This window comes from Lotus japonicus, chromosome 4 (assembly GCF_012489685.1).
Source record: "Lotus japonicus ecotype B-129 chromosome 4, LjGifu_v1.2".
Lineage (NCBI taxonomy): Eukaryota > Viridiplantae > Streptophyta > Magnoliopsida > Fabales > Fabaceae > Lotus > Lotus japonicus.
Genome location: NC_080044.1, coordinates 60,863,962 through 60,884,665, shown reverse-complemented (window position 1 = coordinate 60,884,665; position 20,704 = coordinate 60,863,962). Strand labels below are relative to the sequence as shown.

The 20,704-nt window shown below is 37.3% G+C and overlaps 3 protein-coding genes across 7 annotated transcripts; 2 read left to right on the top strand and 1 right to left on the bottom strand.

Moving 5' to 3' along the window:
- Window positions 1-7,403: 7,403 nt before the first annotated feature.
- Window positions 7,404-12,988, top strand: LOC130711094 (respiratory burst oxidase homolog protein A-like). Of its 3 annotated transcripts, XM_057560552.1 has the most exons (14): window positions 7,404-7,755; window positions 8,157-8,313; window positions 8,404-8,452; window positions 8,709-8,822; window positions 9,032-9,457; window positions 9,735-10,121; window positions 10,847-10,942; window positions 11,115-11,230; window positions 11,344-11,446; window positions 11,528-11,710; window positions 11,826-11,957; window positions 12,080-12,208; window positions 12,508-12,586; window positions 12,711-12,988. In XM_057560552.1, exons 1-14 carry the CDS (start codon window positions 7,404-7,406, stop codon window positions 12,818-12,820), a joined length of 2,433 nt encoding a protein of 810 aa, XP_057416535.1. In that variant the 3' UTR covers window positions 12,821-12,988. The 3 variants fall into 3 exon arrangements, with proteins under 3 accessions (XP_057416535.1, XP_057416537.1, XP_057416536.1); XM_057560554.1 differs by lacking the exons at window positions 12,508-12,586; window positions 12,711-12,988 and having other exon boundaries at window positions 11,846-11,957; window positions 12,080-12,107; XM_057560553.1 differs by lacking the exons at window positions 12,080-12,208; window positions 12,508-12,586; window positions 12,711-12,988 and having other exon boundaries at window positions 11,837-11,957.
- On the bottom strand, window positions 7,610-14,794 carry LOC130711095 (uncharacterized). Of its 3 annotated transcripts, none has more exons than XR_009010573.1 (4): window positions 14,120-14,793; window positions 13,227-13,446; window positions 12,882-12,922; window positions 7,610-7,747 (listed from the first exon to the last, which is right to left on the bottom strand). XR_009010573.1 is itself a non-coding variant. In XM_057560555.1 (3 exons), exons 1-2 carry the CDS (start codon window positions 14,630-14,632, stop codon window positions 13,270-13,272), a joined length of 690 nt encoding a protein of 229 aa, XP_057416538.1. In that variant the 5' UTR covers window positions 14,633-14,793; the 3' UTR covers window positions 12,519-12,922; window positions 13,227-13,269. The 3 variants fall into 3 exon arrangements, 1 of the variants encoding a protein (XP_057416538.1); XR_009010574.1 differs by lacking the exon at window positions 7,610-7,747 and adding an exon at window positions 11,167-11,990 and having other exon boundaries at window positions 14,120-14,794; XM_057560555.1 differs by lacking the exon at window positions 7,610-7,747 and having other exon boundaries at window positions 12,519-12,922.
- A 1,291-nt stretch (window positions 14,795-16,085) lies between these two features.
- On the top strand, window positions 16,086-18,866 carry LOC130713602 (DNAJ protein JJJ1 homolog). Its single transcript, XM_057563375.1, has 3 exons — window positions 16,086-17,918; window positions 18,386-18,441; window positions 18,530-18,866. The coding sequence occupies exons 1-3, from the start codon at window positions 16,158-16,160 to the stop codon at window positions 18,585-18,587; spliced, it is 1,875 nt and encodes a 624-aa protein (XP_057419358.1). The 5' UTR covers window positions 16,086-16,157; the 3' UTR covers window positions 18,588-18,866.
- Window positions 18,867-20,704: the final 1,838 nt, after the last annotated feature.

Sequence of the window (20,704 nt, the reverse complement as noted above, 5' to 3'; positions counted from 1 at the left end):
TTTTTTATAGTAAACATTTAAAAGGCTTAATGCACATATAAATTTTAACATAAAAGAAAATGAAAGTATTTTCACATAAAAAATTCTAATCAGCAACACCGCTAACCCACTATCTATGGAAAAATTATGTACTACATGCTTCTAAAACACTTTCATTTTAATGATATATAAAAAGAAAAGAAATAAATGAGTGATAAAGATAGATAATGCGATATGAAATACTTAGAAAAAATGTGTGAAAATAAGATGAAAGAGAAAATAAAGTGGGAATGTATTAGAGCTATGGGTGGAAAAAGGTCGAGCCGAGCCAAGCTTTGCGTGGCCTGCATTCTCTTTTCGTGGCCCAAGTCTAGCATGTGCCTATCAATATGCAAAATTTTATGGCTTGGCCTGACCTACAAGTCTACTTAAAAGTCTATTTAACATACAATTTTATCAAAAGAAGGTCATTAGGCTGGCGGGCTAATAAGTCTTTTATATATCATTGCACTTTCGATTCAAATAAAAAAACCTGTATCATTGCATTTCAAAAACCAAACTTGTATCATTGCGTTTTAAAACAATCTCAAGTATTTTTTTTTGGTTGCAAAGAGGGGAAAACACGCCCCAAAGAAAAAAAAAACTAAGGAGAATCCACAAGAGGATTAACAGTAGGACAAGCATCATGTCTCAGAATGGAGATACAGTCTCCAAAAGGTAAGTCAAAATAATGTAGGCCAATTTGTAGAACCAATGTTGTTTTAGCCAGATAATCCGCCAAATAATTGGAATCCCTTGGGGCGTGTTGGAAGAGAATCGCTCCATGGTCGCGCTGCATCTGCATAATTTTAGAAGCCATGCCCACATGAAGGTGAGACCGAGGTAGTGTAGGAGCATTCAGAAGATTGATAACCTCTAAAGAATCAGATTCAACAATAACCTGGGGCAGATCCAAGCCCATGACTAGCTCCAATGCTGTGTTCACCGCCATAAGTTCAGCATAAAAGACATTAACATTAGCCAACATTCCGAGATTACGGCCAAAGCCTTTGATCCACTGTCCCTCAGCATCCCGCAAGATGCCACCACAACTAGCCATGAGGTTGCTACTCAAAGCTCCATCAGTATTGACTTTATACCATCCTTCATCTGGTTTGATCCAGGAAGAGTGAACTGGACCTGATGCAATGTAATCGAAGGTTCCTCGTTGCTGACCTTGCACATTACGTAACACCGAAGGCAGGGAAGGAATCGAGCCCACCTACTCCATCCCAAGGGCCTTCAACAGCGTCCAAATACGAGAAGCACTGTAAGGAATCTGGCTAAATGTCCATTCATTCCTCATTCGCCATATCGAGGAGAGGGCTGAAGCGAAAAACCGGCTCCAATCCACTCCCACTCGACCCCGGAATTTACCTGAGATGTTGTTTGACAGCCATGAGTGCCAGTTGGCATCAAAGAATTCTGTCCGCAGCTGGCTACTCAACACAGAATTCCAGAACTCTCGAACCACGGCACAGTCTCGAAAGAGGTGGGAATAGTTCTCAGAAAATGTGGTACAAAGTGGGCAACAATCGCAAGCAGTCATATGACGACGGACTCGAGTTGCATTAGTGAGAACCCCATTATTGCAAAGCTTCCAGATAAAAACCCTTACTCGCTGGGGACCATGTATGCGCCAAACAGCTTTCCACAAACCACGGTCATGTCTTGGCAGCTCGGAGCTGGTAATCAAATCGTAAGCTGATTTAGTAGAGAAATTGTCGGAGGGAGTCCCCGACCAAGATACTTCATCAGGGCCTCCATCAAGAGGGATAGAGTGAAGAGTCATAATCTCCTCCACCGTGGTGCTCGGTAACCAGGCCTGAAAGAGCTCAAGTTTCCATCCGGAGGGATGATCGTAGTAATAGGAGAGGGGAAGATCGCTGCTCGCCTGAGGGATGGGGCTAACAGCCAAGTTCTGAAGAATTTGTCCGGACATAAGCCAGGGGTCTTTCCAGAAGCGAATGGACGAGCCATCCCCCACCCTCCAAATACAACCTGCAACAACTCGAACCCAAGTTGAGCGGATACCTCTCCAAACTAAGGATTCACGGCTACAACGATTCACTATAGGAAGAACTCCATTCTCGTAGCCGTATTTGCCTCTAAGAGCACGCACCCACAAAGAATTTGGTTGATGGATCAAACCCCATCCGATTTTCATGATGAGAGCCTCATTAAAGTCCGATGAACGACGAAAGCCAAGACCTCCTTGATCTTTAGGGCGACAAATGGTATCCCACCCCACTTGACTAGCTCTACAAATTCCATTTTCTGAACCTCAAATAAAATTCCGCTGCAGTTGGTCGAGTTTCTCACACACGCCCTTGGGGATCAACATTGTTTGCATACAGTAAGCTGGTAAGGAAGCTACCACTGATTTAGCCAAGGTTACTCTCCCTGCAAGACTGAGAGTAGATGCCTTCCAAGAGGTAAGACGCTTCTGCGACCGATCAAGGATGAAGTCGTAAGAAGCTCTTGTTGGAGCTTTATGCAGAAGGGGAACGCCAAGATATTTCCCAAGATCATTAGTAATCCGAATTCCAGCCAGCCCACTAATATTATGAGCTTCGCCTCGTTGAACATTAGGAGAGATCAACATACGAGATTTATCTTTGCTAACCTTTTGGCCCGACGCAGAACAGAAGTCTTCAAGACACCTCATCATAATATCCATTTGAAACATTGAGGCCTCACCAAATAGTAAAAGATCATCTGCAAAAAAGAGATGTGTGATGGGGGGACCATTTCGCGAAAGGTAGATCGGTTTCCAAATAGAGTTGTCCACCGCTTCCTGAATTCGATGGGCTAGTCGCTCCATACAAAGCACGAACAAATAAGGCGAAAGGGGATCGCCTTGACGGATGCCCCGTGAAGGAGTGAATTTTTCCGTTTTACTCCCATTAAACATGACATGAAAAGAACTTAGAGAAACACAGCGAAGAATTAGGTCACAAAAATTACTATCCAGTCCCACTTCCAAGAGGGTGTCTCCCAAAAAGCTCCACTCCAATCTATCATAGGCCTTTTCCAAATCAATTTTCATAGCTATCCATCCTTTCTTCCGCTTCAAGGTACGCATAGAATGGATGTGTTGTGGCAGCGTCAGACCAGTAGTGGTGGCTGGCTGCAGCCTGCGTCCTGTGCGACTGAGGATGTGCTATATTGAATATGTTTGGAACGTTTCTAATCTAGGTTAGGGTAGGGACTTAGGGTTTTCTTTTATACTAAAGTATACATCAATTTTAAAAAAATTAAATTATATATAATTAAATTATATTTATTTATATTATTAATAAAAATAATATATAAGTAGGTCGGCCTATCAGGCCAAATAGGCTTTTTAAGTTGTTTGGGCCTGGCATTTTTAGTTAAACATGCCTTTTAAAAAGCCTAAGCCTGGTTTTTTTAATAAACGAGTCAGGCCGGGCCGAGCCGAGCCATAGGCCCCTAACGAGCCGCCTGACCTATTTCCACCCCTAATTAGAGCTCACCATCTAACCTTGAAAAAAACACCATTTTTTGATAAGTTCATTTCCTTTTTACATGTTACTTGAACCCAGTGTTATAAAACTCAGACCGGTCATCGACTCAGTCGAGATACTGGGTTAATGGATTGATGGTTAAACCATTTGGTCACTGGTTGAACCATTTAAATCGGTGTGCATTAAAAAAAATTAAAAATTATACTAACTTTGTATAAAATAAAAACATGAATAATATTTAATTAAGTCATCAAATTAAATACATTTTATGAAAAATATTAAATTAGATTGAGTGTTTTAATTCATAAAATATTAATTAAAATAGTAAATATTGTGCTAATAACTGAATAGATAATTATTTGAATAAAAAAGGTTAAACTAAAAATGACATGTAAAAAATTAAAATGAACATGTGCCACTTAGGTACTTAAATTCTCTTTCTTGTTAAAACTTCTCTTTATATTAAATTTGGTATGCACTAAGAGCATCTCAAATGCTAGTTCTTAGTTCTTAATTCTTAGCTTTATTTATGTGGGTTTGTACTTTGTACTACTACATGTGTTTAAGCAACTCTTTGCAGATTTTGCTCCAACCATGCGTTTTTAGTTCTTAATTCTTAGCACTATTCATCCGATCCCACAATATCATTATATTAATATTTTTATTTCTATATAATTTTTATTTAAATTTAAATGCTAATTCAATACTTAAATTAAATGAATGAGAGAGAAAAAATTAATTTTTTATGCTAAGAGCTCAAAAAGTAAGACTTCTTATATAAGAACATAGTTCTTATTTTTAAGAACTAAGAACTCCACGTCATCCTCTCCAGCGGTTAAGAACTCAGTTCCTAGTTCTTAACTCAAAAATAAGAACTAAGAGTCTTGCATTGGAGATGCTCTAATACCAATGAGCTCTTTGGCACAGTGGTTCGTGTATAGCTCATTTACTTGAAGCGCCTGGGTTTGACACTTGCCCAAGCCACTTCCTCTATTTTTTTCAATTAAAAGTTCAAAATGAGTCAACAAACCAACCACCTGATTTGGCGGTTCGACCATCGATTTCACGGTTCAACCACCGGTTTGGTGAGGTCATCACCAGGTAAATTGCATGTCCGATCCAATACCATATCGAATCGGTGCTAGATCGAGTCACGGTTGAACCGGTTCAGCTTGCCGATCCGGTTATAATAAAACTGCATCAATCTTACATTACAAGTATTAGAAGTGACTTTTACAGAGTTGTCTAAATTATTCAAGACAAATTTGAGTTAAATGACCTAAAACGAGGTGAACCAATGATATTTAAGATACGTGAGTTAGAAAATTTATTTTTATTTATTTATCTAAAAATCATTGGTCCACTTAGAATTATGATGATTTAACCCAAACTTTGTTTATGTCATGTAGACAGTCTCATCATTTACATATTCGTGATTTACATGCGGATTGCCATTGAGCCTTGGCTACATTCGGGTTGCCATTGTGGATGTCAGCACATATAGAGCTCGTTGCATCCTTGTGCTCGCAGCAAAGTGTTTTCCACAAGAAGTCGTAACCATGATTGCACCAACCATCGGTTCTAATATCACTTGTTGGAGAAACAGAGAGAGCCCATGGGCCAACACCGAAGACATCAAGAGAACCCAATGTCACATCTTTATCAAAAACCTTAGACATTGAATTTATGAGTCACATATCTTATAAAGTGTTCCCATCACACATATTTAACAATATAAAACTTCAACTCACTTAAATTCTCAACATAGCCTTAACCCTATCATGCAACCAATTTTTTTTTTACATATCCATACATCTTAGTTGTCTCTTTTCTCTTTGCTCCTCAGTTTTCCTCTCTTAAATCATGTTGTCGTAAATTGGTATCAAGCATTCAAGATTAGACATTGTCAAAGAAAGCTGTCATAATTTATATTTATAATAATGCCCCATTTTGCAAGCAAAAATCGTTTACTTTCTTTCTTCTTTGAAAGTTGTATTAAGGCACATGCGGTTCGGTGTCGAGATTTAGAAAAACATCGTTAAAACAGTAGTATCTCAGTATTCCAAGTGTTAATTTTGTTTATCATAAATGGATTAGTGTATTTTTATCAATAATTAAAAGGTGATCAATACAGTGGTCCTAATTAATCTTCATTACATAATCTTAATAACATAACACTAGTCCATTATTAGTGGGGGCACAGCCTATAGGCGGCTCTCAAATTTTATTCTGCAAATATGAGTTGCTGCCACCGAGTCACCTTATCTATAAATAGATATTTGTTTTGTACTTAACAAATTACGAGAATTACATTTGAATAGTAAGAAGACTGTTAGTGTTACTTGTATTGATAGTATTTCTTGCAATGGTGGCTACTGGCTAGGACAATATGCTGTTGATGGAGAGTCAAGTATATATTTAGAAGCTTCCACGTGATAGACTCATATTTGAGGAAGAGATTCTTGGTACAAATGTGAGTAAAATGCCCATATTGAAAGAATTAGAAAGTGTTGAATACTTTATAAGTGAAAGAATTCATACATTTAATATCTTAAAATTTCAGGTGAAAGATATGGTGTTCAATCCACTTGAAATTTGTTCTTTAGTCCATTGTGGAGATTCTTAGAGTTTTATTTCTCACGCGATCCAACTCTAGCATGATGATTGGCTTGACCATGGTGACGACCCATTGTATTGAAGATTAGACTGCTTGTCATGTTGAGGTGTATGATTGTGTAACTATAAGCCCAACAATGATAAGCGATAACAAACCTCAAACCTCATGGTTAAAAGATGCGATGATGATAAAAGGTCAAAATTCTTAAGTTACAATTATAGTGAGAATGTGGGTATTCGGATCAATAGTACCTTAACAACATCTTGATTTTTAACACTCAATAGTATTAATATTCAATTCACTTTTTTTTCTTTTCTCAGTTTATATAACTATCATACCATTTTTTCTTAAAGGATTATATCAGTATCATATTACACATTGTATTCATAACTTCTTTTCCTCTATTAGTATGTCGACTGTATTGTCAATGATCCATTTTCCTCCTCATGGTGATCGATCATTATTATTATTCTTACAAAAAGCCTGAGTACAGTGACACATCAATATGACTGTTTCTTTCTTACCCAAAACACTATCATTAACTCCTATAAGGATACTTCCAAATTGCACCGAAACCTGAACAAATACTAGCACTTGTTACCATTCTCCTCTTCTCTCTTTCTTGCGTTGCAACGCCATGAGCTGTTCTTCATATAGCAGGTAAGAAAATGAAAATGAAATGATATCTCTGTCCTATTTTTATGCTCCATTAATTTCAACCAACACACAAGAAAGCACTTACACATCACACCCTTTTCATTTCCGTGGATTTGTTTCCAACCTGCTCTTACTTAATTCTCTTCTCCATATCCTCTCACAATCTCACCAATTTTCCAACAAAACCTCCATTTATTATAACTTCTTTAATTCTATATAATATTTTTCTCACCAAACCATGCTCATAATCTATTATTCTTTTGATTAATCTATCAAACTTGTCCTTTATCATCTCCCTTGCTCAACCACTCAATCCCAAAGAAAAATTCTACATGAAAAGAAAGAAGAGAAAAAAATGACAAGAAAATGGCCACTTCTTGAACCCACTAGGAAAAATTTAAACAATTCCATTCATTCCAGCAACTCCAGCTAAGAACTCTCATCTTCTCTGCTTCAAATGTCAAATACTTAAAATCCATTGACATTCTTTCCTTGGAAGCAAATTTATATTTCCATCACCACACACACTCTACATTTTCTTGAGAACATGATATAATAGAATCTCCACCTTCCATGAAACCTTGATTATCATAAAGAAGCTTCATTTTTTTCAGAATCCATCAATGGATGGGTTTGAAAAGGCTCAAACTTTTCATGACCATTCTCTCATTTCTCTCTTTAAATCATCACCCTCTTCTTCATCCTCCTCATGCTCCTTCTCTTCCTCCTCTTCTTCTTCATGGACTGCTGAGTATGTTCTTCAGTCCTTGTCTCCAGTTCGAACCGGCTTTGATGACTCACCACTGCATGAGGTGGCAGAAAATGAAGCTATTCAAAGCATAGGATTCCTCAATGACATTGTCGGTCAGGGTAGAATGGAGTGGAAGGAAGTGGAGAAGCGGTTCGACCGAGTGGCCTGGACCGGGGGCGGCCCTGAACCGGTTGTAGCTTGGTCTGAATTTGGGTTCTGCATTGGTGAGAATATAGAAAAAGTCAAACATTTTTAGTACTATAACATTATCACTTTGCTTCATAATCATAAATCATTTCATAATAATTCACAATGCATGATTGACCAGTCCTTTTCGGGGCCTGTTCTGTTTATCTTGTGTCACTTATAGCAGTTGGCCATGTTCTCCGCATACACTATAGTGCAAGAATACAAAGACAAGTTATATCATCTTTAATTTTTATTAACCCTTTACCTACTCAATTTATTTCAATATGCAATGTTTAACATTTCCTCAAGTTTAAGTCTCCTTGATCCTTTTATTGTTTTTTAGAAAGTTTTGTCTATGTATGCCGACCTGTTTTGATGTTACTTTGCCAACCATTATTTTAATTATTCACTTTTGGAGTTTGTCATTTTCCAAAAGGGATGCAATCATCACCAGGGATAGCCACCGAATTGCTAAGAGCACTAAGAGGAGGCAAATATTGGAAATCTGATATCACCAAGACTGATTTGCACAATTTTTGGTCTAGGATGAAAGATGACTCTTTTAACTCAAGAATGAGAATCTTCTTTGACATGTAAAAATAAATAAAAATTCCTCTACTAAACTCTTTTCTTCACAACTCTGAAATCAGTTTGTAATTTTTGTTATGCTTTTTTTACTTTAGGTGCAACAGAAACATGGATGGTAGAATTACAGAGACTGACATAAAGCAGGTAACACTTATTTAATGATTGGCTACTTATTTTCTTATAGTTAATAATAATATTACTAGCTTTGAGGCTGCTCAAAATTTCATGTGTTAATTGTCATGTTGTGCATGTTCGTGTTAGTTTTGGCTCTTCCGCAGACAAACTATAATATACTTCTATAATTAATTCAAGTGGGTGTGCACAAATCATCATTATATGTGATTAGTTTTTCTGCATGTTCATGTACCTTGATTTGATGATCACTTTGGTCCTTATGCAGACAATTTTACTAACAGCTTCTATAAATAAGCTATCGGTGACACGTGATGAAGCAGAGGACTATGCAGCTCTGATCATGGAATCTATTGACACCAAAAACAAAGGCTACATTGAGGTACAAATTAGCCTCAACCTTGCAAATTGAGGATTCACCAGATGACCCTCAACCATATGTATATATATATTATTTAGTGCATTATGGAGCCAAAATCAATTTTGGGAAAAAGCTTCTTTTTGAGTAGCTTTTGGGTTCCGGAATTGGTTATGAGGAAAGAGAAGCCGGTTCAAACATACTATTAACAGTAAGAAATTCATTGTATGTAGATATCTCAGATGGAGTCTCTATTCAAGGCAAACTTATCAAAGACAGTCACAACTTCTCCAATGAAACAAGTATCAGCAAGGGACAGCACAGAGAATTTTCACAACAGTGGCTCGTGTGAAGAACAAGAACCAATGTCAAGGGCTGAAGTGTTGTTCAGAACCTACTGGCGGCGTACTTGGATTGTTCTTGTGTGGCTGCTTGCATGCATTGGGTTGTTTTCATGGAAATTTGCTCAGTATCGCCTTAGATCAGGGTTTGAAGTCATGGGGTACTGTCTTCCAACTGCAAAAGGTGCAGCTGAGACCTTGAAACTCAACATGGCCCTTGTTCTTCTCCCTGTTTGTAGAAATACCATCACTTGGCTCCGCAAGAACCGTCGTGTTAACTATGTCATTCCATTTAATGACAACATTAATTTCCATAAGGTAGGCCCTCTTATTGATCCAGCATTTCATGTCAATAGCTTAAACATCTTTAAGTCACACAATATTCACTCCTAAGATGGGAAATCCATTATATGATGTAACACTATATGGCTTGCATTCATCTAAATTAAGTTCTTAACCTCACTTAAAGGCACATGATCTAGCCTCTGTGGTCGATCATAATCAATTGTGATGTTTCATAGTTAAGATTTCACAACATCAACCTGTAGAAATAATTTTTTTTTGATAAAGTTATTCAAATGGGCTATATATGCAGGTTATTGCGGGAGGAATAGTGGTGGGTGTGATCTTGCACGGTGGGACGCACCTTGCCTGTGACTTCCCAAGAATCAGTGACTCAGACAGATCAATTTTCCGGCAAACTATCGCCGCTGGATTCGGGTATCACCAACCATCGTACATAGAAATTTTAGCCACGACGGAGGTGGCAAGTGGGATTGCCATGGTGGTGTTAATGGCCATTGCATTTTCACTAGCAACAAAGTGGCCTAGGCGTGGCTCACCGGTGCTACCCTTGTCCCTCCGAAAGGTCACTGGATATGACACCTTTTGGTACTCCCACCACTTGTTTGTCCTTGTGTACATATTGCTCATTATTCACTCCATGTTCTTGTTTCTAACAAACAAGTGGGCGGAGAAAACGGTAAGCCTCTTAATGTCTATCTTTCATCCTTGTTATATCACTTTCTTTGTGATATTTTTGGCGTAATTTTAGCACTTTATGTTTACACTATTGTTTTTTTTTTTTTTGAAAGTTACACTATTGTTAGCTCTAATCTCAAAGTTTATATAGTGAAAAGTTTTTTCCCCTCCTCTAAACAAAATGCATCTAATGGTTAAAAATTGAATAATTCATTCAAGCTTAGTGCATGTTTGGAAACCCTTCTACCATTGGCTCTAAAGTTAAAATCAATTCTAGGAAGAAGCTTATGTGAGTAGCTTCTAGGTGTTATAATTGATTCTAAGGAAAAAAGAAAATGATCCAAACATGCTTTTAGTCTTTTATAGGAAACCCCTTTGAAACTCGTGATACCCATTCATGTAGAACTCAATTTGTGCCTCTCTTTTTAAATAAGATCAATGATGAATATAATCTTCCTCTTGTAACCCAAAAATGATAAAATATTTAAAAGGGAGAGAGAGAGAGAGAGAGAGAGAGAGAGAGAGAGAGAGAGCATGCAATATTAAACTAAGACATATTCTAAATCATTTAAACTACTCCTCATTAGTGTGGTGATTAATCTACTCATCATTATTAGTTTATTTTACATGCCTAAGATAGTTTAAGTCCTAAAGCTCTTTAACTAAAAAAAATTACAGAACAAATTTTGATGTAGATTTTCATTCCCTCCATCTTTCTGTGTGCAGACATGGATGTACATTGCTTTTCCAGTTTTATTGTACGCTGGAGAGAGGTTCTTCCGAGCAATTAGATCAGGATCCTACGAAGTTGATGTTTTGAAGGTATTTGATCAACTTTACTATATTCAACTTTTCATAAAAACTGTTTTTAAAATTTCTTTTTCATTTGATAAACTCTAATGGTACAGTCCAAAATCTGAAATTTACTAGTTTCTATTATTGTTCTTGATGATGATAAATATTTTCTTATTCTCCTTTTGTATTTTGCATGCAGGTAAGTCTCTACCCAGGAAAAGTTCTGCACCTCAAGATGCAAAAACCAGATGGTTTTAAGTACCAGAGTGGCATGTATATATTCATTCAGTGCCCCCAAATTTCATCTTTTCAATGGTACTTCTACTTCCATCGCTTGATCTTTTTTATTCAAGAGACCTTGTACCACTAATCTAGTTTGTTATGGAAATTTTAGAGTCTATGTGAGTTTCTTATGTATAAATTTTCAGGCATCCATTTTCCTTGACATCAGGACCACAAGATGACTACCTCAGTGTGCACATTAGAACTCTTGGAGACTGGAGTTACCAAATATATGCTCTATTCCAAGAGGTAAAGTAACAATTGAATTTTTCAAGTGAAGAACTATGCTTCTCAAATTCTCAGGTCTAAAAATTGTTCGATTATCCGCAGGCAGTGTTGTCTGGATTACAAGGGTGTCCAAAACTGTACATAGATGGCCCTTATGGTTCTGCCTCTCAAGACCATGTAAAGTATGACATTCTGGTGCTAATTGGCCTTGGCATAGGTGCCACACCTTTCATTAGCATCCTCAAAGATGTAGCTCAAGGTGTGAAGACAGCACAAAGTGATCATGTAAGCTTTCTTCTTCTTCTGCTATTTATACTTACTGTCATAGCGCCTTTATTAAAATTCAATCGCTCTTCTTCTATTCCATGAAACAAACAACATATTTGGGCATTTGAAATAGAGTGATCTCAGAGAATGCAGCTTAACAAAGGGTCCATCAAAAGCATATCTTTATTGGGTTACAAAAGAGCAAAGCTCCTTTGATTGGTTCAGAGATGTCATGAAGGAAATCTCAAATTCAACCAAAAAACAGGTATGCCTGATTTGACTCTGGCATTGGATGCTCCTGAGAAAAACTGAGTTAGTGCAACTATATTGTTTATTCAGATCTTCAAGCATTTTATGACCGTTCTAGTTTTCTTGTAATCTTTTAAGGCTGTGGTGGAAATGCATAATTTCCTAACTAGTGTGTATCCAGAGGGAGATGTTCGTTCAGCATTGCTAAGCGTCATTCAGGCCTTGTATCGTGCCAAGAATGGCGTTGACATAGTTTCCAGAACTCCAGTAAGTGCATCTTCCCTATAGTTTTTTCAATATAGAAATTACTAGCAAGCTCTAAGTGGAGTTCACAAATAAGATGGTTTAGGTTTGATCCTTCGGTTTAAAACATTGCTATGTTATTGTCCTAGTGCTGTTGATCAAGTTCGGCACACCAAAGCAATATTCCTAATTTTATCTCATTTCAAACCATGTTCTTATTAAATACTCCAACTGAAAATCATTAGGAATAACAATTTGTCATGTCAAGTCTACACATTTTGCTACTGCCAGATTAAGGAATAATTTTCTCTTGGAATTCACAGATACACACACATTTTGCCCGACCAAATTGGTTCAACATATTTTCCAGATTGGCTCGCAAGCATGGAGGAGCAAAGATTGGTGAGAAATACACTCTGAACTTTGTATATTGTTTAATGATTGAAATAAATGACCTTAGTATATATAAGAATGATATAAGGTTGAGTTGTTTTTCCTAACTGAGATTGTGGGTTTTCTTGTGCAGGGGTTTTCTATTGTGGCCCGTCTAACTTAGCAAGAGAATTGAAGAACTTGTGCACCAAATTTTCAACCAAAACCACAACTAGATTTGTTTTCCACAAGGAAAATTATTAAATTTGTTTCTGAAGGAATGCTATCTGTTTTACCAATTCCTTAACTAGGAAAGCATACTAACCTTCAGAATCTTGAGCAGTTTCCTTTATTTTGCCAGAGAACCTGTAAATATACAGCAATTTAAAAAAGGAAAGCAAATACATCAATAATAGTCCTTCTCATTTATCATTATGAGTCTCTAAGCAAGCTATTTCAGTATTTCCTGTATACCTCAAGCAGCAAATCATACTCTCAAAATAAATATCAATAATGAATCAATTATATAATCAGTTAATCATGAGGTATCTCTAGGAAAGGAAAACCCTTTTTTTCTTTCCTAGAATAATGTTTATACATACACTCTCAACTTTCTATGCTATATAACCTTTGAAATAAATACATTTTACAGGCTAAAGATTTATCTAACCTCTCTACATATAAAAAGAAAGACGAGTCACTGACTGATGAAATCACTTGTTGGGTGTTGTTTTAAATCTTTTACACCATTTTATCATCAGTTCCTCAACACTGGCATCCATGCGGGTACCAACACCTCCCCACACAAGCTGGTGCGCAAGATCCCCAATCGATGAGCCAGTCACTTCGTACACAGGTTTAAATCCAAGTCTGGTGTAGAACCTAATCAACTGTCAAAATAAAAAAGACATCAAATACAACTATTTTAGTCCCATGACCATAATAGATAATGAACTAGAATTTTTTAAGATGGTAGTCCAATTCAAAGCAAGGAAAGTCTCGAGATTCAAAAAATATCTCAAACTCTGTCTTACTCCATTCAAGTTCAAGACACTCCTTGAGGATTATGAATGCACATCAAAAAGTTCCTAAGTAGATTTGGATAAACAACTTAATTAAGCACTTATGACAATAAGCTCATTTAAGAAGCTTAACAAAATAAGCTCAAAATAGCTTATAGGTGGATATAAGTGTTTATTTATAAGCTAATATAAGCGGCTTAAGAAAATGAACACTGATAACCTTATAAAACACTTACATAAGTGCTTATGTCATAAGATAAACTCAAACAAGACCTTCCACACACGCATTTGGATTAGTATTATCTGATTGTATATAGAATTGATTTTGATAAAATTAATTACCATAAAAATAAGTTCGAATGACGTGGTTTATGTTTGGATAATTCAGTTGTGAAATCCTAAAATTGACTGTGTACACTGCAAATTTGTAGTTTCATCCAACAATTGATTTTGGAACCAGAACTAACTATGAAATAAAGCATCTAAACAACCAAGAATTAACTTCAAAAGTGAAAAATCACTTCTAACACTTGAAGCAAACCTTAGAATGGTAAAGATCAGAATCATTGATGGCAAGCAACTGAGCAGTTTTGCAGCCACAATCATACCCATGTCGAATCGCAACAGCCCCAATGTACAATCCAAGCCCGAAAATCGATTTTTCCATGTTGAGTGTTTCTCTGCGGAGCTTGATGGAATCCAGGTGAAGAATTTTACCTCCAACCCAGAATCTTACGATTCCCTCTGCTTTTCCGAGCTCTGCTTCCGTGACGGAGCTTCTGGCAGTGATTCTGAAAAAGGGTCCTAGGGTTTGGAGTTGAAGGTGGAGGTTCTGTGATTTTGATGCTGATAGAATTTCGGACATGGTTGGCAGTTCTGCATCGTTGGTAATGGTGGCTTGGTTTGCAGTAGTGACGGCGCGTGGGAATTGAAGGGAGGTTGAGATTGAAGTGAGAGGAGGAGAGAATGAGTGTGAAGAAATTGGAATGTTTGATGAGAAAGGAAGTTGCATGATTGGGTTTGCTTGTGAAATTGGGCTCTGGCTTAACTTCATGGTGGTGGTGGAGGAAGCTCCCCCACAACTTGCAGCTTTTTCTCAATAAGCTGCTGGTTTGGATAATTGATTTTTTTTTTTTTGAAAGTTGGATAAATGATTTTAAAATTTTAGCATAAATTACCATTCAATTGTATAATAGTTGCTATGATTTTAAAAAATAGAATAGAATAATTAAGAACTAAAGAGGATTTAAAAAAAAAAAAAAACTAAAGGAGAGATAGCTCGAATGATGAGAGGTGGAAGGACATATGGGTTGAAGGGAAAGTTCACATACCCGTTCAAGATGGCACTAACGAGGAAGTCATTCATAGTAATGCGGATCATCTCGTTGCTAATTATCCGAGGTTGTACGGGGGCTCTTAGCTGGTTGATCTTTCTTTGTTGTTGGCCGGTTCTTTGGGGTTATAAGGCCTTGGTTGTAATGGGTTATTTGTTTTGGGTTTTTGCTGCCTTTGTTGTTTTCCCTTGCCAACCTTTTGTCTTGTTTTTTCTTTAGCAGCTTGGGTGCTCTTTGTTGGGATTTTATTGGTCGAGCTTGGTCTTTTTGGGACGTTTTCCTCGCTTTGAGGTGTTCAACGACCTTTTTATTGTTGATGTCATTGTCTGCTTTGTATTTCTGCTCTCAAGCTTTCGCTAATATATATAATTTTATCTTTATATATATAGTGTATCTTATGAGAAATATGTGTTTATATGAGAGCATGAGAATAAATATCATCCTTAAATTTAATCATGAATGATTAAGATTAAAATATAAATTCATGTGAAAATCAAAGGAGGTCATGTGATAAAGTCACATCAAAATCAAATGAGGTCACCTTTGATCCTCACAACGGCAAATTTGATGTGAGGATGAAGATGGGCAAGGGTGAAATTCTACACTAAGTTAAAAATCAAGGTTTTTGCCCAAACCGATGGTGAAATCAAACTATCAAAGGATCAAATTAGGTTATGACATTTTAAACAAGTGGAATTAATAAAATACATAACCGAAAAAATACACACTAAATTACACATCATTTTAAATTGACACGCTATCTAGACACATCATTCTCAAATGAGTGAACGAATTAAAGCTAAATTATTTCCATAGTCCACACATTTATTTATTTTAAAATTTAATTCATAGGAAATTACCAATAATTCGCTAGGAGAAAAAATCATATTTAATCCAAGTTATAATACTCTTATTGTAGTTTTCCAAACAAAATATTACTCATATCATATCCTACTCTATAACTATGCTATCATACTTTCTTTTTTCTTAATAATAATAATACATTTATATTCAAAAAAAAAATCATACAGTTCAAAAAAATAATAATACTAATATTAATATTTATTTATTTATTATTATTATCCTGACCAGAGTAATGAAAAAAGAAAAGAAATTGACGTAAAAAAAATAAAGTAAAGAAAGCTCAAAATACGTTGTCCTTTACCTGGTGTTGTCATCAACTTCAAAATCCCTCTTTAAAGGGAACACGCAAAACCAAAACCCTAATTCTGTGCAGAACCTCCAATGGCGTCGTCGTCGGCCAAGCGATGCCACTACGAGGTTCTCGGCCTCCCCCGTGATTGCACCCCCGACGAGATCCGATCAGCCTACCGCCGCCTCGCCCTTCAGCGCCACCCTGACAAGCTCGTCCAAACCGGCATCTCCCAATCCGAAGCCACCGCACAGTTCCAGGAGCTTCAACAAGCCTATGAGGTCCTCTCCGACCCCAAAGAACGCTCCTTCTACGACTCCCACCGTTCGCAAATCCTCTTCGCCGACCCCAACTCCTCCTCCAACTCCCTCGTCCCTGACCTCTTCTCGTTTTTCTCCAATTCCGTCTTCTCCGGCTACTCCGATTCCGGCAAGGGCTTCTACAAGGTCTACTCCGGCGTCTTCGACAAAATCCACGCTAATGAGGTTAATTTCGCCAAGAAGATGGGTTTACCTGTTCCTCAGGCTCCACTCATGGGGAATTTGGATAGCCCCTATGCTCAGGTCACTGCGTTTTACGGTTACTGGATGGGGTTTTCGTCGGTGATGGACTTTTGCTGGGCGGATGAGTATGATGTGATGGCTGGTCCGAACCGGCGGTCGCGGCGGTTGATGGAGGAGGAGAATAATAAGGTGAGGAGGAAGGCGAAGAAGGAGTACAATGAGACGGTGAGGAGGTTGGCTGATTTTGCGAAGAAGAGGGATAAGAGGGTGATTGATATGAAGGTGAAGAAGGTTGCTGAGATGGAGAAGAAGAAAGAGGAGGAGAGGGAGAAGAAGAAGAGGTTGGAGAAGGAGAAGAAGGAGAGGGCTATGGCTTATGAGGAGCCTGAGTGGGCTAAGGTTGAGGAGGGGGAAGAGGCGAGCTGGTTTGAGGAGGTGGAGGAGGAGGAGGAGAAGAAGGATGAGAATGAGTTTTATTGTGTGCTTTGTGGGAAGAAGTTTAAGAGTGAGAAGCAATGGAAGAATCATGAGCAGTCCAAGAAGCATAAGGAGAAAGTTGCAGAGTTCAAGGATTCACTTGCCGATGAAGAGGATTTAGAAGCAGAGGTGGAAGGAGAAGAAGAAGATGTAGGAGCCGAGAACGGGAGACCGGAAAGTGAGGAGGGTGGAATTGAGGTGAATGATGATCAATTGGAGGAGGTTGATGATTTGGAGGAGAGGATTAGAGATGGTCTTAATGTTGCAGAAGAGGAGACTAGAAATGAGGTTAAACTGAATGATGATGGTGATGGTAACGATGATGATGATGATGATTTTGATGCCACACATTCAAAGGAGAGTGAAAAGGCTGATGTTTCAGTTGATTTTGATGATGATGAAAATGGTTTTCTTGAAGCAATGGTGGCGGGGCGCAAGAGCAAAAAACCCGGTGCTTCAACACAGAAGCCCAAGGCTTCAGTAACTCCATCTCAAACTGAGAATGAGAATGAGAATGTGGATGAAAATGAGAATGAGAATAAGAATGAGAATGATGGGGTTGGCTTTATGGAATATAACAACCAGAAGAGCACAAGAAAGAAGCGTCGAGCCAAGAAAGAGAAGGGTAGGGTGGATGAACCTCATGGGGCTGCTTTCAGTGCTAATTATGAGAATAGAAACAGTGATGGAAATAATAATTCTTTTGCAGAAGAGTCTAGTTCCCAGTATTCTGTGGAAAATGAGGAAAATGGTAAAGAGAATGAGCAGGTAGGTAGAGATAAGAAGAGTTCAAATCAACCAGTTGACAAGAAAGGAACTTCCAAGGATGCGAAAACTAGAGCAAAAACTTCATCCAAAGGAAGAAAAGCAAAGGTAAGAACTTATGAACATACATGTTCTCCAATCCCTTTATCATATATGTCATGGCTTTTGAGATATGCTGCTGCTTTGTTGTACTGTCTTTTGTTTTTGTAGTTTCCTTAAACTTGAATAACAACTAGTTATGTTCTTCTAATATGCAGCTAGTTAAGATGAAATTATGTTATAGAAGTTTATGTAAGTGTTTGGGAGAGCTCATGCAATTAGCATATGACCTACATATAAGCTGTTTTGAGCTTATTTTCACAAGCTGCGCATATTAATTTATGAATAAGCGCTTATATTGTGCTTTCTTAAATGGACAACTATCCTGGTTTTTTCCTATTTCCATTATATTGTGCTTATTGCGCTTAGTTAAACTGTAGCCATGATAACGTTGATTGCTTCTTGTAGTCATGACTTACAATCTAGCAATTCGTTTTGCATTATGTTCTAATTATTGATTTTGTTTCTTAAATAAGGCATCAAAGAATCTTGACAATATTTGTGAGGCATGTGGAGAGGAGTTTGAGTCAAGGTAATTTGTGTGTCTTTTGTTTATCAAATAATGTTTTTTTTGTTTTCAGAATAAACTGTTTTATAACTTCATTTGGTTTGATCCACAGGAATAAATTACATAAGCATCTGGGCGATTCTGGACATGCCAGTATAAAAGGTCGATGAGAAAACAACAGTGGGAATTATCCATTCTTCAACAGTGTAACCTTGAGTGATGTTTAAGTTCGAAATTTTGCCAGCTTCAATTATTAATCCATTCTTTAATTTTTAAGATAGTGTTTCGATAAGCCTCTGTAGAATTATTTATGCTACAGTTGAGAAAAATATGAATACATGATATATTTGCACAAATTTTGATGGAAATTAGTCATTGTATTTCTGTCCATTTTGTATCAAAAACAAAAAATGTGTTGATTAAATAAAAAAGATGTTCCATTTCTTCTATTGGAGTTCGTTCTGTTTCCAGGTTTTAACACTATTTTGAGAGTAAATCGAATGGTTGCCACCATAATATGAAAGTTCTATAAAGTCACGGCCTACCTAGTGATGGTTCACTCAATGAGGGCGAGGGATTTTATCTCTTATCATGTTAGGCAAAGAGGAGGGGATTAGAGGATTTCAGCTGTAATAATCCCTTCGCAATTTCTCCAAAGGATTTGCTCTTAAGCAAAGTGGTTGAGTAGACTTGATGACTTAGTAAAGGAACACCCCTGTCTCAGTCAGTGTCTGAGCTGTGGTCGTCATGTAAAGGTCGAGAAACAATGAATGAAGCAAGGTGGTCACAGGAAACAATGACGAGCCTTGAGCCTATAAATACAAGTGTGGTTATTCATTTATTTACATTATATTCATTCTTTGACTTATGCTAAGACCTAGAGATTCTCTTAAACCATATACAATGGTTAAACAAAAAATGTTTTGTTTAACCATTTCCTACCCCACTTTTTCTCTTCCCAATACTCCACATCATCTTCTCTCTCCAATTCAACAAACTCTCAACAATTACCCACTCCAATGGTTTTACTTAACTCTCAACACCCTACCCCACCACTCACCCTACCCCACCACTTTTTTATTTCACATTTTTATTTAATTTTATATTTTTGTTTTTATAATAACATAAAAGTACAATTATCGATTTAAATTAAATTAAAACAATAAACACTTAAAAAATTTATTTTTTTAAATATAGACTATAATTTTTTTTTTCTTAACTTAAAATGCAAGACAACAAAAAGCATACAATTATTTTCTTAAAATAAAATGCAAGACAACAAACTAAGCACACAATATCTTAAAATGCAAGACAAGGAAAAACTAAGCACACAACACACAAATAACGTAATTAGTACGATACAAATCATCTTCAATCCTGAGACATTCCAAACTTTGCCCAGATGTGCTTCACTAGATCTGCTTGCAGTTCATGATGAACATTTGAATCACGCAACTCGGATCTAGCACGCACATGATTTGCAAAAGCGGGTAAAACCTCGGTCGAGTATGGTTGCTGTGTACTAGATCCACCTTCCCTAGATCGCTCAAAATCGGTCCAACGTTGAGCATATGAATCTCGTTCATCCTCGACAATCATATTATGTAATATGATGCATGACCTCATAATGATACTCAAGTCATCTATGTCCCACAAGCGAGCTGGTTCACGGATGATTTTAAAACGAGCTTGAAGAACTCCAAATGCATGTTCGATGTCCTTCCGACATCCCTCCTGAACTTTTGCAAATAACTTATCGGGTTCACTTTGAGGAAGTCTAATCGTTTTGACGAAAGTTGGATAAGAATGATAGATACCATCGGCTAGATAATATGCCATATTATAGGGACGTTGATTCACAAAGAAATTCACAGCTAGAGCCTTTCCCTGTTCCACGTCATCAAACACTGGAGACCGATCTAGAACGTTTATGTCGTTCAACGTTCCAGGACATAAAAAAAAGGCATGCCAGATCCATAGGTCATAAGTTGCAACTGCTTCAAGAATAAATGTTGTGGTTCCCTTATCCCCTCTAGTAAATTGACCTTCCCATGCTTTAGGACAATTTTTCTACTCCCAGTGCATGCAGTCAATACTCCCGATCATGCCTGGGAACCCCCGCATGTCATTAGCATGTAGTATTCTTTGCAAGTCTTCTTGGGTTGGTGCTCTCAGGTACTGTTGCTCATACAATCGTATGATTCCTTTACAGAATCTACGTAAACACTCCAATGTTGTAGTACCTCCAATTTTGATGTACTCATCGACCGCATCTGCTGCCACACCA

What these genes read in the sequence shown, in the direction of transcription:
- LOC130711095 (XM_057560555.1), bottom strand. Translation starts at nt 14,632, where the DNA reads ATGAAGTTAAGCCAGAGCCCAATTTCACAAGCAAACCCAATCATGCAA. An exon ending in CTGATCTTTACCATTCTAAG is followed by an intron (nt 13,447 to 14,119) that starts GTTTGCTTCAAG and finishes TTATTTTGACAG; the next exon opens with TTGATTAGGTTCTACACCAG.
- LOC130713602 (XM_057563375.1), top strand. Translation starts at nt 16,158, where the DNA reads ATGGCGTCGTCGTCGGCCAAGCGATGCCACTACGAGGTTCTCGGCCTC. An exon ending in CCAAAGGAAGAAAAGCAAAG is followed by an intron (nt 17,919 to 18,385) that starts GTAAGAACTTAT and finishes TTCTTAAATAAG; the next exon opens with GCATCAAAGAATCTTGACAA. An exon ending in GGAGAGGAGTTTGAGTCAAG is followed by an intron (nt 18,442 to 18,529) that starts GTAATTTGTGTG and finishes TTTGATCCACAG; the next exon opens with GAATAAATTACATAAGCATC.
- LOC130711094 (XM_057560552.1), top strand. Translation starts at nt 7,404, where the DNA reads ATGGATGGGTTTGAAAAGGCTCAAACTTTTCATGACCATTCTCTCATT. An exon ending in CAGAGACTGACATAAAGCAG is followed by an intron (nt 8,453 to 8,708) that starts GTAACACTTATT and finishes GTCCTTATGCAG; the next exon opens with ACAATTTTACTAACAGCTTC. An exon ending in AGACAGCACAAAGTGATCAT is followed by an intron (nt 11,711 to 11,825) that starts GTAAGCTTTCTT and finishes CATTTGAAATAG; the next exon opens with AGTGATCTCAGAGAATGCAG.